The sequence below is a fragment of the Anguilla anguilla genome, chromosome 14 (assembly GCF_013347855.1).
Source record: "Anguilla anguilla isolate fAngAng1 chromosome 14, fAngAng1.pri, whole genome shotgun sequence".
NCBI lineage: Eukaryota > Metazoa > Chordata > Actinopteri > Anguilliformes > Anguillidae > Anguilla > Anguilla anguilla.
In genome coordinates this window covers 10,158,602-10,175,352 of record NC_049214.1, presented here as the reverse complement: position 1 = coordinate 10,175,352, position 16,751 = coordinate 10,158,602, and the positions used below count along the sequence as shown (strand labels likewise).

General features: G+C 40.4%; 1 protein-coding gene across 2 annotated transcripts in view; it reads left to right on the top strand.

Moving 5' to 3' along the window:
• Positions 1–16,751, top strand: part of man2a1 (mannosidase, alpha, class 2A, member 1) — a 114,087-nt gene that overhangs the window by 18,264 nt on the left and 79,072 nt on the right. For both annotated transcript variants that reach the window (XM_035390370.1, XM_035390371.1), the window contains exons 2-4: positions 2,839–3,102; positions 7,006–7,150; positions 14,884–15,055. In XM_035390370.1, the coding sequence (XP_035246261.1) occupies positions 2,839–3,102; positions 7,006–7,150; positions 14,884–15,055 (581 nt within the window). The remainder of the gene's footprint in view (positions 1–2,838; positions 3,103–7,005; positions 7,151–14,883; positions 15,056–16,751) is intronic.

Genomic DNA, 16,751 nt, shown 5'->3' with positions numbered 1-16,751 from the left:
TCAGTAACTAGAATTAACAGATTTTGAGGGGCTGTAATCAAAGACTAAACATCTGTCAGATGTACTTGCAAAAAATTATCTTGAAAAGCTTGCTTAATCATTTTCTCTCCTTCAGCTTCCCTGTTTTCATGGTTTATTATAGCAAGTGCTCATTAAAAAAAATCTGCTAGTGCTTTTCTGTCTGACTACATTGACAGCTGGCTGTCGGTGTGTGGTAGAATGTTTACCTGTGATATTTCTAGAATGGGTTCCAAGTCAGGTGTACCTGAAAAAATGTAATGTAAACACAAACTATCCGTTTTGAACTAAACTAAACTAAAACACTTCAGGATCTGTAACTTTAATGTGACCAATGACCACAAAATATTTCAAAGTGTGGGTGTGCAACTTCTATAACTTTTTAACCAATAAAACTATATCTGTTCTTTTATTGGTTTGAAACCCAGAAGTGGATGTCACATAAATTAGGAAGTGGTTTAACAACTGAAAATACCAGTTTTCTCGCCTAATGTACATATTGGCTATGTGCATGCTATGCAAACTTCCAGGTTTATGCCAATATACAGATACGTATTGCTTTGTTAGTTGAACGGATACAGGAACAGCTCACGACTGTATTGCCTACTTGGTTAGACAGCGGAGGCCATTTTAAGATTTCTTACTGGAGGCAAGCCAGCCAGTGCTGATTATGGCAGTTATTGTTGCAGCCTAACCTCCATTTCAGTGAAAATCTAGAAAATGATATCATGGTAGTGCTCAGATCTTTTCAGTAGAATATGGCTTGCTAAATGGAAGTATTGCTCTTGCCTCATTTCCAGTGTTACCATGCACAAACCATATGCTGATGGCCATAATATATTTTTTCTCCATGATTATTGGTGCTTTATGCTAGCAGTGGGAAAAGAGCCTTTTTCCAATATGGTTTTGTACGAATGTAAGCTAGCTTGCATTGTCAGCTTGCATTGATATTTGCTGTGTAGATATCATGAAAGGTATCAAATGTTAATTAATTTTTGTAATTCAATACGCAAGATGAGACCTAAAGTGACCATAGTTTTGTCTTTAAAACTTTGTCGGGTTTTGTGTTCAGGCAGTAAAGGACGTGCAGTTCAATTTCCTGTCATACTGATTATAATATTTTTTGTTTTTGTGCTTTGCCACTTGTTGATTGCTGTTGTGGATGGGATGCACAGGAAGTGATATTGGTGAGCACTTATAAAGCGGGTAGGTGTGATCTCATAATCTGATTGGTTAATAGCCGTTGTATAATAACAGCTATTGGCAACAGAAACTCGGGACCATTGCCACGCCACGCAATGTGCCTCCTCCACCTAACAAAATGAGTCGACCTATGCTACGTGACTCCTCCGATGTTGGACATTTTTTCAGTGGTTGCACATTCAATGGAAATGTACAAATGGACATTAATGAGGCATAAATTCTTGTTGGCTCACTAATGCTAGCTTGCTAGCTAACTAGTTTGGCAGAACAAAAGGGAGTTTACTAACGTTGCATTTATCATATTTGGTAACCATTTTATAAAAGCAATAACAATCGCTCCAGGCTGTGGTGTATTATCATTATATCAGAGCTAAGAGGATCGTGGTCCTTTGCTGCATGTGGGCCCGAACAACACCCCTTAGCTGTGATGTAATCACAATATACCACTGCCTGTCGTGAGTTATTGCTTAATTATGTCTCTTAACTTTTGACCTTGTGTGACCTGTAATTTACTCATCAGTGAAACCACGATAGCTTATTGCAGGTTTTCTGTTCTGTGAGGAAAAGAGGTTACTTTTAAGCATTATAGTCACATTTATGAATAAAATATGCTTAAAAACTGACATGTAATATTGGTTAGGCTACTTGTTTTGGCTTGGACTGGGCTCAAAACCTGGGCTCTCCTCACGTGAAAGCGGTTCTGCCACAGTGATATGTCTCCCAAACTCCTACCTGTTCCATCTGCTTCTGGATGTGCCATCCCACCAATTGCCCATTTTCTGTCTAGCCGGTTTCCCCATTGGTGTAATGAACTGCCCACGGCTGTCAGGCACGTCCGATACTTATTGCTGCTTCAAGGCTGGGGGTCGCAGGAAGATGTGGCTTTTAACATTTTCATTTACTGCAGCCTGTAAAATGTCGAAAAAAACGAAACCGACGGTGCCCATTTTCCAGTGAACATTGATTTGCCGTATTATCTCCCACTCATTAATCATACCTTTAATAGAATCTCTCAGGACTACTTTGGGTTTCTCCGCTGTGCTAGTCTCTCTTTTCAACATCCTGTTTTCCCTATTAGGATGTTCCAAAGGTCAGGTGGTTAAAAGAGTACAAAAAGGTCACTCAGAAGCAGGCTGCATTAGAGTGGAAACAGCAGAAATCTGTTCACTCAGAGTTTGTGCGTTTTGAAACGGACGAGGGGAAACCCGTGCTCACTGCCTAGTTCCTCTTGTGCTTTATGTGAGGCAAATTGTAACACTACATGTGAGAGGGAGGTGAAGTGATTATATACTACCCAAAAGAATAAAGTATTTCAGTTTAAGTCCAAATATATTTTGGGGTTGAGGGTTCATTGTAATTCATTTGTTCACTCGCTCACTCACTCACTGACTCGTACTCATTCATGGTAACAGGGAAAATGTTTTTAACTGTGAATAGAGCTTGTCCAACAACCAAACAGCTTTATTCTCCACCGCTTAAGTGTGAAGGAAAAGTGTGAGAGAATCAGGGAGGATTCTGTTTTCCCGTCGCAGGCGATGTGTCCCCGGCTGCAGCCACAGGCCAGGTGTTGCTCTCATTTCCTGCTTGTTGACGTGCCACTTTCCTCCCCTTTTCCAGGGCCAGCTCTCCATTCTGCAGGAGAAGATTGACCATCTGGAGAGGCTGCTGGCAGAGAATAACGAGATCATCTCCAATATCAGGGACTCTGTGATCAACCTCAGCGAGTCTGTGAAGGACGGGAGGGGGAGCCTTGAAGTGGGGAACCTGACCCGCGGGTCCTACCCGGAACTTCTCGCTTCTCCCCCGCTTGTCGTGCCCATCGACTCCCAAGACTGCCAGTTTGCCACAAGGCCTTACTCCAAGTCCGCCGATGGAGTGCAGGTAAAGATTCATCTGTGTGGGGGAAAAAGGTGAAGTGCATTTGCGTTTAATGTTGCCAACTTTAACAGAGGGTCATAGCTCAGGCGACATAGCTCAGGAGGTAAGAGCGGTTGTCTGGCAGTCGGAGGGTTGCCGGTTCGATCCCCGCCCTGGGCGTGTCGAAGTGTCCCTGAGCAAGACACCTAACCCCTAACTGCTCTGGTGAATGAGAGGCATCAATTGTAAAGCGCTTTGGATAAAAGCGCTATGTAAATGAAGTCCATTTACCAGGTTCAAAGGAGGGTGCTCTGTGTTCTGCCTCATTTACGTTGACGTTATGTAGTAATCAACAGTGCATTGGGGGGAGAAACATACTTCAGATGATTTTATTGGAAGCTCTGCCCCACGTGACCGCATTGTGGGACAGAACCAGGCAATGAAATGGATAATGTCTCACCCAGATAGCTGATAAAGCTGAGGTGTGTCATTGTTTGGGGCTGTTCAGACTCTTCCAGCCCAGCTCTATGCAGTGCCATTTTATCCGGCCATTTGGGACATCTGACGTCAGTCTGCTCCTTTCATCCGGCTCAGATGAACCCAGTCATCTTATTCTGGGATAATTACCCGGCACCAAAGCCACCCTCGTGAAACTCTCAGAGTTTCGGCACGCAATCTCGCACGCAAACCCGAGCCATTGCACCACTGCACGAATGTTTTGTGAAGAGGTAGCTTGAAAGCGGGCGGATGGACTCGGAACTCATTGTGACCCGAGGCTTGCTAAATTCAATCAGAAGATCAAGCGTGCCGAGTCCTCTTAGACTTCAGGTTTCTTCAGACTTCGCCACGGGGACATGAAATGAAATTTCGTGTAATGCTGTGCTTACACTGTAACTGATCTTTTGTAATGTGTCTAATTTACGCACATAAAATGCTAACGTCTATCAGTTCAAGATAAACCCTCTTTAGAATTCAGTGTATTCTTTGTTAGTAGAGAATGAGTGATCCTGAAAACTGTATTGCTGCCCACAAAAAAATATTACTTGTCAGAGTTTCTGCTCTCTGACATTTCAACATCTCAAGTTTTTGGCCAGATGAGTATTATAGTTCATGATGTAAGAATATAACAAGCAGTTCTGAGGTTTTAATCCGAACTGAGACATGACCTTATGCATCTGAAGTGATTTACCATCGTGCTGAAATTTTCAACCATCTTAGTGCCTTGAGGGAGAAGCTTTTACAGCAGAGACCTTGGCATAATTATCTGATATCTGAGAATTTCATTAATATCTAAATGTGAAAATGATTTCCTAACATGCCATGAATATCTTATGAAGAACTCGCATTCATTTAATGTACATTAAGTTGGGATCTTTATGCACAGTAACAGTCCATCTCCTGTCTGATCAACCAGTTTGATTATTGACCCAGGTTTTTTTTTTGTAGCAGACACACTTCAGCGGTTTCTGACGTGAATAGAAAAGCTAGCGGAAATTCAAAAAGGTTCTATTTTTATTCATTGATGTGCTGTATATTTACACATCTTATTACACATCTTATTATTTATGTTTTCAGTGGTTGAATCAAATGCACTGAAGCATAGGACAGATGAGGTTTTTTTGAAAACGAGCATAGAAATGAGATTTATTATTTAATGTAGTTTATATAATTATTTTTGTTCAGCCAGGTTGTATGCAGTAATTGGTTTTTACTTACTTATTGGTTTGAATTACTGGGTAAAAATTGTAAAGTTATCCGTGAACCAATCCTTCACCTCAGTGTTATGACCTGAAAACATTTATCTTTTTAATTTGTACATGATCAAAATGGCATGAATGTCAATGTCATAGAATACAGGCTGTACAGACCACTAACTCAGAACATAATACATGCCCTTTTTTTTGCATAACCTTGGACACTATAGACTAAGAAATCAGTTTCTTTACCGTGGTCTGCTTCAGGTATCAGTCCCGGCATAATACATCTGAGGGGAAAAAAAGGGAAAAGTATTTTCAATTCCACCAGCAAGTGCAAGAAAATCACAGCAAAAGCAAAACTCATTAAGCAGGTGTGCAATAGCAGATCAGCTTACCACAGGTTGTAAAAAAAATCATACACGTGACTGCTTACACCAATGCTACTGCCACTGGAATTTGAGATGCCTGACCTCGTGTTATGCACAATATCAATATTCTTATGACTATACATAAAACTACAGTAGTATTATTTATGTCACCCACTCCTACGCTGGACTGTGACACTCTCCAGTTCTTTCTTTATTTTCCAGAGAGCGCATGTATGCGATTTGCGATGCTCTGAACTTGGATTATGATTATTTGCATCTGTTTTACACTTGATGCGCATTTGGTAGTGTTATCGCCCAGCTCCCCACCTTTTGTTTCTGTGTTTCTGTATCCCACATTAACCCTGAAATCTGACTCGTCCTCCTCCTGATAAAAATAACAACCTTAGACAGATGACTTGGAGTCCTGTGTTTGGAGACTGCAGCTATAATCCCTCATGTATTGTATTGCTACAATTATAGTAGAATAATAGAATGATAATAGTTAAACTTCTGTAAGTAGCAATGTCTGTGTCCATATTCTGATGAATTAGTAAACCATGATAAACAGTAATTCCATAGTTTCAGTTTTAAGTTGATGTCACATAAGGAAAACATGCTCATAAAGATTTGTTTGCACATGTGCAATGTTTGATTAATGTGAAGGGTATCCAGTTTTCAGTTGCTGTTTTACAGTTGCTTGCATGCTCTTTTGCCATTTCCTCTTCTATGTTGTGTTGGGACCAGTGCTGCCATTTATTGGGGATAATCAGGCCTGTCATCCTGGGGTCAAGCTGGGGGCAGGAAATCCCTTCATTGGTCCAGTGAATTATGGACTATTTGATTGACTTGCTATTTCTACAAGAATTAATAAATAATTTGTGTTGCATGCGCATAGCATCAGTGTTTATTTTATAATTAATTTTCATGCTGTTAAAGGTCAACATTTGATTTAGCATTTATCTATTTTGTAAAAATGGTTTTGATCTGCTATGCCATCTCATTAAGAGCGATTGGATTAAATGAACATCACCAAACATTAATAGACAATATGAAGTTGTTCATTTTAAAATGTCAAAAAATGGGGCACAACCAACCCCGGTCTCCCCTACTCTAACTGGACATTACATTGTCTGGTTGGGACCACAAATCTACAAATAATTTGAAAAGTGGACATTCTGGTCAAAAACCAGACATCTAGCCACCCTAACGTAGATCCACCAGGTGGTACGCAATAAGAAGTAACGGTACGCATATGGGAAAAAATCTAAATCTATAATGTAGGTCTGTAATTATACAGCTTTACATGATGTATGCGTTTATGTTGATGGGTGATGAGTTAGATAACACCACTCCATACACTGTGAGGACTGCTCTGTTGAAAGATCGAAAGATGGTATGGTTGAAAAGCGATGAAAATGTTGATGCCACTGGTTGATGATGTATGTGTTTATTGTTATTTCAGTGCATGGGTGCTGTTTTAGAGTATGGAAATCTCTTCCATATATGGAACAAGGTCAGGTTTGATGGGTCCTGTGCCTGCATTATGACCGATTCTGTGTGCAGTCACAACTGTGGGATGAAAATGGGGTTGGCTGGCAGGGGGAGGGGGTGAGGTGCGGGGGCCCACGGGGGATGATTTTGTTCCGGGCCTGGGCATTATGCACGGTGGGCCTGGCTGGGCCACCAGTAAGACAGGGATGCAGAACAGATGCACAAAAGAGATTTTTGAGGGTAAATCCCTCAACTGGAACATTACCAGGCCTGGAGCGCTGTCCACCTTCTCACTTGTCGGATGAAGGCTTAAACCACTGGGACCTCAATTGAATTTTTGAACACTTTGGTTATTTTTTGATTTCTTTCAGATGCTGGACGTGTATGACCTGCTCACATTTGACAATCCTGATGGCGGAGTCTGGAAGCAGGGTTTCGACATTTCGTACGAGGCGAATGAGTTGGACAGTGAACCGTTGCAGGTTTTCGTGGTGCCCCACTCTCACAATGACCCCGGTAAGGAAAAACAAACCCTGCACAACTCTGGTGAGAGCGCTGATCCTCTCCTGCCGCTCCTCAGCCATTGCTCTTAAGGAGTGCGAAAGTATTCCGAAGTAATTGCTTGCTGTGATTGTGCTATTGTGGCTATTATGGTAAACAGCCCACTAGCTCCACTAAATTCTCTCATTTTAAGGTTGGAAGGGAAATAGCACTTTTCTAATTACATCTCACAGTTCGCAACCTGTTGGCTTTGTCTTTTAAATGAAGCCATCATTGCAAATCAGTGCATGGGAAAAATAATAAAAATTACAAAATGTGGAATTTGCAGATTGGTTCTGTGCGTAAATTGGGGAGGGGGAAGCATGTGTAATTATTTTTAAAAGGACTTCTCATGAATGCAAGAATGATAATTGGGTTGTTTAAATGTGCAGAGCTGACATGAAGTGCATTCTATTAACTGTGTGGCTTGGTTATGATGATGGTGCTCATGGGATAAAACAAAACGGGGTGTGGGAAGATGTGCAGTGGGCAACTTTAAATAAGACAAGACAAGTTTCAGTGAGGCCTTCGCAAGCTAATTGCAGCGTAAAGCAGGGGACAATCTATTACTGAAAAGCTCAATATGTTATCAGTTATCAATATGTTATCAATATGTTATCACTTATCAGTTGCCCCTTTGTCCTGACTTTCCTGTAATTTAGCAAGACAGTAGTGTTGTAAAATAGTGTTGAGTTGTTTAAATGGAAAGATGTGCTGTTGACTTTTCATTATTACTTATTTGACCAATTCGGTGTTTGGTAAGATCAGTATTTCTGACAATCTTTGTACAGTAGTTTTCCACGCCCATGACAGGACTTATCCTTCTCTTCTGGTTTACATGCTGTCTGCTGTTACACTTCCTCTCCTGTGCACAAACAGAAGTTGTGGTGACACTGAGGCTGTTATAATTTATGTGAATGTGTCACTTGCACGGAAAACAAAATGGGTTTTTAGTCCTCACGTTTCAGAGACTGTGTGAGCGTTTTTCAGAAACATCTCCGAGAAGCGATTCACAGCTGCGAGACACCTGCTGTGTGGTTTCTGCCAAGAGTGAATGAAATTGAATTACCCCTCGTGTCCAGTCTAAAGGCCTCTGTTTGGGTCACACTGAAGGCTCTTTGACATTATGCTGTCCCAGCCAAAATCATTTCCATTTGGTTTAAACCAAGACGCTTAACTCTGCTGTGCGTTCTAGGTTTACATCACAACATAAGTGAGTTAATGACAAAAACAGACTGTTAAAGCTTGTGTTTTGTCTGTAAGGCAAGGTGAATTCATCACTGTGCCGAGTCTGGTTTTGGAGAATCACAGAATTATCTTATTCTCTCAAAGTCATTGCAGGTTAAATCAGAATGTGTATGCTATTTGCTGTGTACAATATACCATATACAACGATTCTTTCATGAATTAATCTTGAGTGTAAGTTTCTGATTTAATGTTTTACCTGTGGTTCATGAAATTAGTCTTCATACTGCATACTTACTACTTACTGCATACTGCATACTTTATACTTTATTTTTGTACCTTAGACATGAGTAGATTTGAAATGTTTTCTGTGGCTTCATAACCTACCTCAGGCTATCAGGCACCAGGGTACTTTTGAAAAAAAAAATAACATTCTAAATTAACTGAACACAAAAACACAGACTCAAAATACTTAACTAAGCTGTATAATATGGTCTGCTCAATATGCTAAGCTGGTGTGTGTCTGGATTACTCATGTAGAATTTGAATTTATATTCATTTTAGCAGTGTACTAGAATCATAACCAGTAGATGGGTTGTGTATTTACTGCATTTTTGGGACTGGAAGCAGCTTGGAGTGTGGTGGTGTTTTTTTCGCCAAAATGTTACAAACCGTCAGTGCTTCCTTAAAAAATGTGTGACTTAAAATTGAGTTATTGCAACAAGTTATAACTTGTGTGCTCCTGTAAAAGAGTCCAGCAGTGTCACATACAAATATCACAGTGTGGAAAAATACATTTTTCAATTTTTAGAATATTGTAGAAGCAGATTTTTATTTCTCCATTGTGAATACTGGTGTCTCGCTTTCCAGTATTCACAGCTGCTAAGCTGTTAGGTACGGAACAACAGACGTACTGACTTTCGGGGAAGTTGCCCTTTAATATTTTACATCTTTATGAGGCAAAACTGAAAAGAACAAAGCCACTGTGCTGTCATGTTTGTTACATTACATTACATTACAGGCATTTAGCAGACGCTCTTATCCAGAGCGACTTACACAACTTTTTACATAGTATTTTTACATTGTATCCATTTATACAGCTGGATATATACTGAAGCAATGCAGGTTAAGAACCTTGCTCAAGGGTACAACGGCAGTGTCCTTACCCGGGAATCGAACCTGCGACCTTCCGGTTACAAGCCCAGTTCCTTACCCACTGTGCTACACTACACACACGTTTGTGCCCACGTTACCGTTCGTGGCATCATTCGATGTTACGTGCGATAAGTATTTCTGTGTAAACATCATACCGGGTAGACGACAAAGGCAGTCGGCTGTAATCTTCGCGCTGCACCCTGGGGGAAACAGTGTTTTGTTCAGATCTAATAAGCAACGTTCTGCTAGCTGGCTTCCAGCGGCATGGTATCCTTGCGCAGCCGACGCAGCAGGGGAAGCGGCCGCCCCAGCGCCCGGGGGACAGACCGCCGAGCTCCGGTCCTGCGAGGCGGCAGAACGCGGAGTGTGAACGCGCGGCCGAAACCATCGGAAACGCGTGTGAAGACGAAGCAGAAGTTTTACTCAGGGATGCACTTCTGCACTGTCACTATGCATGAGGCACAAAGTGGTATGCTGTAGCCAAAGCGTTGGAATGTGCTTTATGATTGCACAAGTGGGACTTTGCTCCAACAAACACAACTATGCCAGATGACCTCATTTACAGATTTGCCTACGTTTTCTTCTGCCCAGATTTAAATTCAGCTTTTTACTAAATGTTATCATCATCTGAATAATGTTGGCTCCCCAGTGATAATGCTAGAGCCAGACTTTTCAGTAAATCTGAAATCAGCGATGCATTATTTGGTTTTGAATTTTTGTAAACCCAGTGAACCTGGTGCGATTTGGCGGGATGCCTAGGTCATTTATCTACACCTACGTTCAGTCTGATTTTAAGCTGATTTTATGAGTTCTTCTCTTTTTTATCCTATACATTATGCAACATTTTTTAGTTTATTGCTTAAAATTCTTTCTGAAATGAATGACAGTTTATTGTGGTCAGGCCTTGGTCTTGAACTGAATCACGGCAGATAGATCTGCTTTTTGTTTCCGCTGTGAAAGTTCTCAGAGGTTTGACACTGAGAAGCACAGCACCGAAGGGATCAAGGTTTCTGTATGATATAAATGTCTATTTTTGTGTATACTTAATAAAAAAAGGCTTATGAACAAATGAGTTCAATTGTAAAACTGTTGTTTGTGACAAATCCTGCATAAGTCTGCTTTTGAGTCAGCTTCTCTAGACAATTTCAGAGCAAATGACATTCTCAGAAACATAAAACTTAAGCTATTTAAATTATTGCAGTGTGAAGCTATGCAATTCCAGCATTTGGTCCAGAGCTTTTATAAGGAGTGTGATTTATACATCATCACCAGAAAGAAGTAAAGCTAAGGGCTAAGGACATAGCCAAGCTGAATGAAAATATATCAGGTTTCCTTTTTCACCCTGCAGCTGGAGCACTGGTGCATTATGCTGTCATGAATACTTAAATGTTCTTTGTCATAAACCATAATGAATTTACTACTTGAATACTTTCAGATTCTCTTTATGACATTTAGGTTTAGTATAATGTAGTGGCTTCAATAATCAAGCGGCTTTAACTATTACTATTAACATAGGTTATCTCAGGCACACTGAACTTGATTTTATATTTCTGCAATCTAATTCAGATATTTACCCGATTCCCCCTACTGTGTATCCATGCTTGTACTTGCATGCGCGTGTTTGGGATGGATACTTTGAGCATTCTTTTTATCAGGGTTTTTGACTCCCTCTTGTCTCGTGTGGCAGGGACTTTGCCCGTGTGGTTTTCGGTCAGTTTGGACACGTAACGGCCTGTCTCTCCCTTCTCGATGACTCGTGGCTTGTTGAGGTGAAAATTACATCGCTATGTACCGAGAGGCGTGAACGGTCTCGGTAACCATTTTCATTTGATCCGCCCTTCCCCCGAAAACATTCCGTTAGCTCTCCTCCGAGATCTCTCTCCTCAGCCTCTTTGGGTAACTAATAATGTCTGTTTGAGAATCAAATGAGCTATTCAATTAGGGCGGGCGGAATGAATGGTTGCAGCCGTCCTATATTGAGGGCCATTTGTTTATTAAGTGCTCTCTCCGTAATGCTCGTAACATGTTTGCTTTGCTGTGCTTGTGCAGCTGTTACGATATGAAGCATAAACCAATTAGCAAACTAATCTCTTCGGGTGCAGAGCTGCCCCCTTCCTTTTTTATTTAAGATGAAGGGGTATGAAAGTGCTTCATAATACCTAATCAAAATTTGTCTTTACCTTTACCTTTAACTTATTTTATATTTCTGCCTTTTGGTGCACATAAGCGGTTTGTATAACTCAAAGCTATCATTGCATTCTAATGTAAGAATGGTCTGACTTGGAGTCACATACATGGTGAATTTGACTTCTTTTGCTTATGCAGAGCAATGGTAGAAGGAGTTTTGGTTGCATGGTCAGCACGTTTCTAGATCAACGTGAGAGGTTTTTACTGTAATGAAACACCAAAAAAGAGCACAAAAAAACACAAGGAAATCCTTGCAGGAAACCTGCATGACTTCTCTAGTTCTTTTTTGGCCCTGGGGATTTTTGGCATTTGTACAATTGCGCTTCTCCTGACCAGGCAGGATGTTGAAGGCAGCTTCTGAAAAGTGTTAAGAGTCCTGTTTTGTCCTTCCTTTTCTGAATGGAGGGACACACAAACAATGAAGGTGGAAATACTATCTCAGACATTCAGGGATGTAGGCCTGTATCCTGTGGTTATATCACTTCACATGCAGCTTATGTAAGCACTAGCTATATAATGTACCTTTATGGTAATAGTTTTATATCAGCTTATATTACAGCATTGATCAGCATAATTATGTAAATAATGTTTTTGGGACAAAAACCAGAGAATGCTTTAAAACTTTTTGTGTTGAGCAGTGTAAAATAAAATGCTGAGTCTTTTTGAGAATTGTTCCATAAAGTCAATGCTTTGTTTAGATATATTAAGCTTGTCTGTTGAATCCATTTGAAATCCAGTCTTTGGAATCTGGAGCGGGTGGCAGTACAGGAGCTGCTCTGCATGACATGAACAGTGAGAAATGAGAGGTTGTGGCTTTCTCAGCTCATGGATCTGTCAGTGTGACTGGTGAGATGATGGATTATAGTGCACCCAACTCTTAAGTCTTTCTGACTTACTTATGAGATGCAGAAATGAACATGATGGCCACTGGAAACAGCTTAATTATAAGCCGTCCTTAAAATTCACTGCTGCACGTACTGCCCAGCCATGAAACAAAAATTTGGACTGCGGTGGAAAATCTTCTAAACATTGTGTTTCTATAATGGCTGTCCTCCAGTACATCAACGTTGACATGCTGCATAAACATTCTTATTAATCCCACATCCACTAGTAGCAGGTACTTTGGCAGACAGAATTATAAGTTGTCATATCAGCAAAGAGAAATGGACTAATTTGCTTGTTAATACAGAAATGAAGTTGCTCTTTCAGATCTCACGGTTTAAAATTATTAATGTGGCAATCTATGCATTTTCACCTGTTTGAAATGTAAGTCAAAAAATAGGTACTTATGGTCACCTTTCCTAGTCTCGTCCCATTATCCAGACATCTTGGCAAGAGATAGAATCTGAAATAAATGTTCTGGGTCCACTGGTGAAATGAGATTTGATTCATTGCATTTTAGGTATGAACGCAAGTATTTTGCATACTAAAAAAACAAACAAAAAATAATCTCATTGTAGTATTGTGGATGGAAGATGTGGATGTGTATCTAAATGGTTTGAGAGCACCAGTTTTTTTTGGTATTCACTTGTCTGTTGTTGAGAGCTCACAGCTCCTTTGTGGACTGTAATGGACAGACATTTTAAGAAGGTTAGAGTAACCTTGGAACGGCTGAGAAGTGACATTGCTGGGATTCTCTGTTCGAACTGAGCATGCTGCACCATTTTAGTGTTATAAAATTGTCTTTGCTCTGTCAGTTAGCCAATTGTGATAAACTGTATTTATTTCAGCTTTTGAAGTGAAGCAGATTAGCTTCATGGGCTATATCTTACTTCTATTTTAAAATGGAATTGAGATTAAGCAGTGTACAACTCTTCCATTAGGAATAGATACCAATGTTGGTATCTTGGATTGTTGTACAAACAAGCACGAAACTGTCCAGACCGACGGTGCACCTGTACTAACTATATAGCTAGCTAGCTACGGCATGTCCTCACCTCTGTAACATTATTTGTTGTCCTTTGTGTGTGCATACATCTGTATCAGTGGTTGTAGCTGTGTGTCCTTAGCTTACTCATGCGTGCAGGATAGCATCCGTACACGCTAACTAGGTTAAGTGAAGTAGGTGGTCTGTACGCGCTAACTAGGTTAAGTAAAGTAGGTGAAACGCGAACAAGTTAGGTTAGCTAAAGTAACGTTAGACGATAAAGCTGTGCTTAAAAATGTTGTGCCGTACCACCTGCACATGCGTCCTACTAAACGAAGCACCACCTGCGCATGTGTCCCACAAAACATCTCTCAAAGGTCGCCCATGAGTGAGTGAGTGACTGACCACACTTCACTCACACGAATTCAGTATTCAGTCTTGCCTGCGCGCCGTGGGAAAAACACACCTAAAAGGCACCATGAGAACTTAAGTTTGCAGGTATAAGATTTCTATCATAGTTAATTTAATGGAAACACCAACAAAAAAAAAACGTTTTTGCTTCGAGTTAGTTCATTTTTGTACATGCCAACATGAACTTAAGATGAAACCACATAGCAACCCAGGGTTAAGTTATGTAATGCTATAAGATTCATAGTATTTTATGTAGTCTGCCTTGGCTCTGAATTGCATCTCTTTACAAAAGCTACAAAGCTTCATGCATTTTGTCCCTATGACTACAACAGGCCATTATAAATCTAATTTCACTAATTCTCTTTTCCATAGCTCAATAATTTTGATTGTTGAATCACAAAATACATTATCCCTTCTGTGATTAGATCTAACAGCTGGGATGCCCGGGGAATAAAATCATATTCAGTGCTTAATATGAAAAATCATACATACTTGCTTATACCAGTTATGTTCTCTGCCTAGTGGAGACTGCAGTCAGGGCTGTGGGTCACTCAGAATTTTTACAGTAATAGGTGACCACATTGCCACAGATGTCTTTGAATCATATTATCTTTAAAGCAAAACTTTAACTTCCTTTTCACTTACTGTGTTTAAAAAAAAAAAAAAAATTATCAATTATAATTATAATTAGATTCTTAAATCACTACGGAAAGGAATAAACCTGTCTCTTTCAGTACTGAACCATATGTTCCATTTTGTCCTACAGCCATAATTCGAAGCGTAATTTGCGTATTTGACATGACATGATTTATGGAAAATCGGACTAAATTATATGATGTGAGCATAATGAGTGTGTACGTAATTGCGGATGCTCGCTCACCTTGTGCGCTTGTGTTTGTTTCAGGGTGGCTGAAGACGTTTGATGACTACTACCGGGACCAGACACAGCACATCTTAAATAACATGGTGGTGAAGCTCCACGAGGATGAGAGGAGAAAAATGATATGGTCTGAGATTTCGTACTTCTCCAAATGGTGGGAGAGCATCGACAACCAGAAGAGGGATGCTGTCAAGAGGTGGGTCTCATTTCGGCTCTGCTTCTGCGGCATTAAGAAACTACGCGGGATTGGGACTTATCTTATTGATTTGTGGACTAATCAGTTTCATATTAAGCACTGTTGCATCAGCAGTAACCAGAAAAGATTGCGCGTGATGGATTCAGCTCGTGAAAGCTCCCAGTATTCCCATTTTAATTAAAGTCCTGGCAGGGCCGTCTGGGAGATATGTGAGGCCCTGTGCAAAGTCTGCAGCGTGAGGCCGCTATCACAGCGTGATACGCTTTCTCCAGCGCCATGCGTTGTACCAAATGCACTCATCATGCACCCGCCACTGTTGTTGCAAAGTAGCCTACCTTATGCTGCACTGCGGATGGATAATGTTCAATAATAGAACACTATAGTTACTAGTATTTAGACTAGCTTACAAACATGTTTATTAGTGTTTAATAAGCTGTCATACCCCACAGTGAATAAGCACATTTTTGCCACCTGCAATTACACCATTCAAAAACACCAGTGTCAAATTCACTCAAGTGCCCAAAATTGACGTATCACGCTCATAAGGTCACGTATAGGAAAAAGACTATTCCATGAATCTAATGTCATCAGATAGTCTACCAGTATGCTAGATTTTATAGGCCCATATGTGATTTTTTGGGGGAATATTTCTACAGTTTTTAAAGGTAGACCCTGGGAAATGACGTAGAAGCAAAATGAGTGTTTGAACGTGTCTGACATCATCCCAGGCACAAAAAAAATTAAAAGTCCCCTCACAGACACAAGACCCTCACAGTCGCGAAGCGCTTAAAGGGAACATTGACATTCCAGAAAGTCCCTCATCTGATGTTTCAGTTCTGGGGTGCTGGAGGAAAATCTGGAGCAACAATTAATCCGTGACAACATGAAGGCTTACAGCAAAATGTTTTTCTTTCCTGTAGCGATAAATAATTGGCCGGAATTGGCTTAACAAACTAAGCTGATCCCAAGCTGGGGGAGGTCCTGAAATCGCTGGAGAGATGCACATGTTTTGTCTGCTCTCGGTGGCTGTAATTGGATAGATCAGGTGTTTTTCTGTGGGGTCTATCTCTTCACAGCAAATATCACAGACACGAAGCGGTAAACATGTGCAATTGATTTGCATATATTTCTTTGGTGAAGGCTGGCTTGCTACCTCTTGTAAAAAAGGTTTCACAACTGTGAACACATTATCTGGATGACGCAAAGTGTCTTGTCCTTAACTGTTCATCGAAAATGTATAGCACCTGCATTAAAATGTCAAAATATAATTTGTGAGCAAATTAAATTTTTTATGAAGGCATGGCACAATTTATGAGAAATTCAGTTTCTCAAATGTGATGATTAAGGTCAAGCCTTATGTACAAATGCTTATAAATAATGCATACAGGTGGTGTGCCGTGGCAATGAAGGCCACGTGCATGCTTTTGAAGTCTTCAGGAAATATGTCTTTATATTAAGTGTGACCCATGATCTTTATGCCTGAGTGTGTGCGTGTGCTTATGCGTAATATGTGTGTATGACTTTTAGGCATTGGATTCCCAATTATAAGCACTTAGAAAAACAGCCCAAGGTGTTGGATTGAGAGTCATGCAAAATCCAGCACTAATATTATGCCCTTTGGTGGGCAGAAAGAGTTCAAAGCTAACCGGATTATTATTAATTTCTGCATGTAAAGGTATATTGCCGAATTTAATGG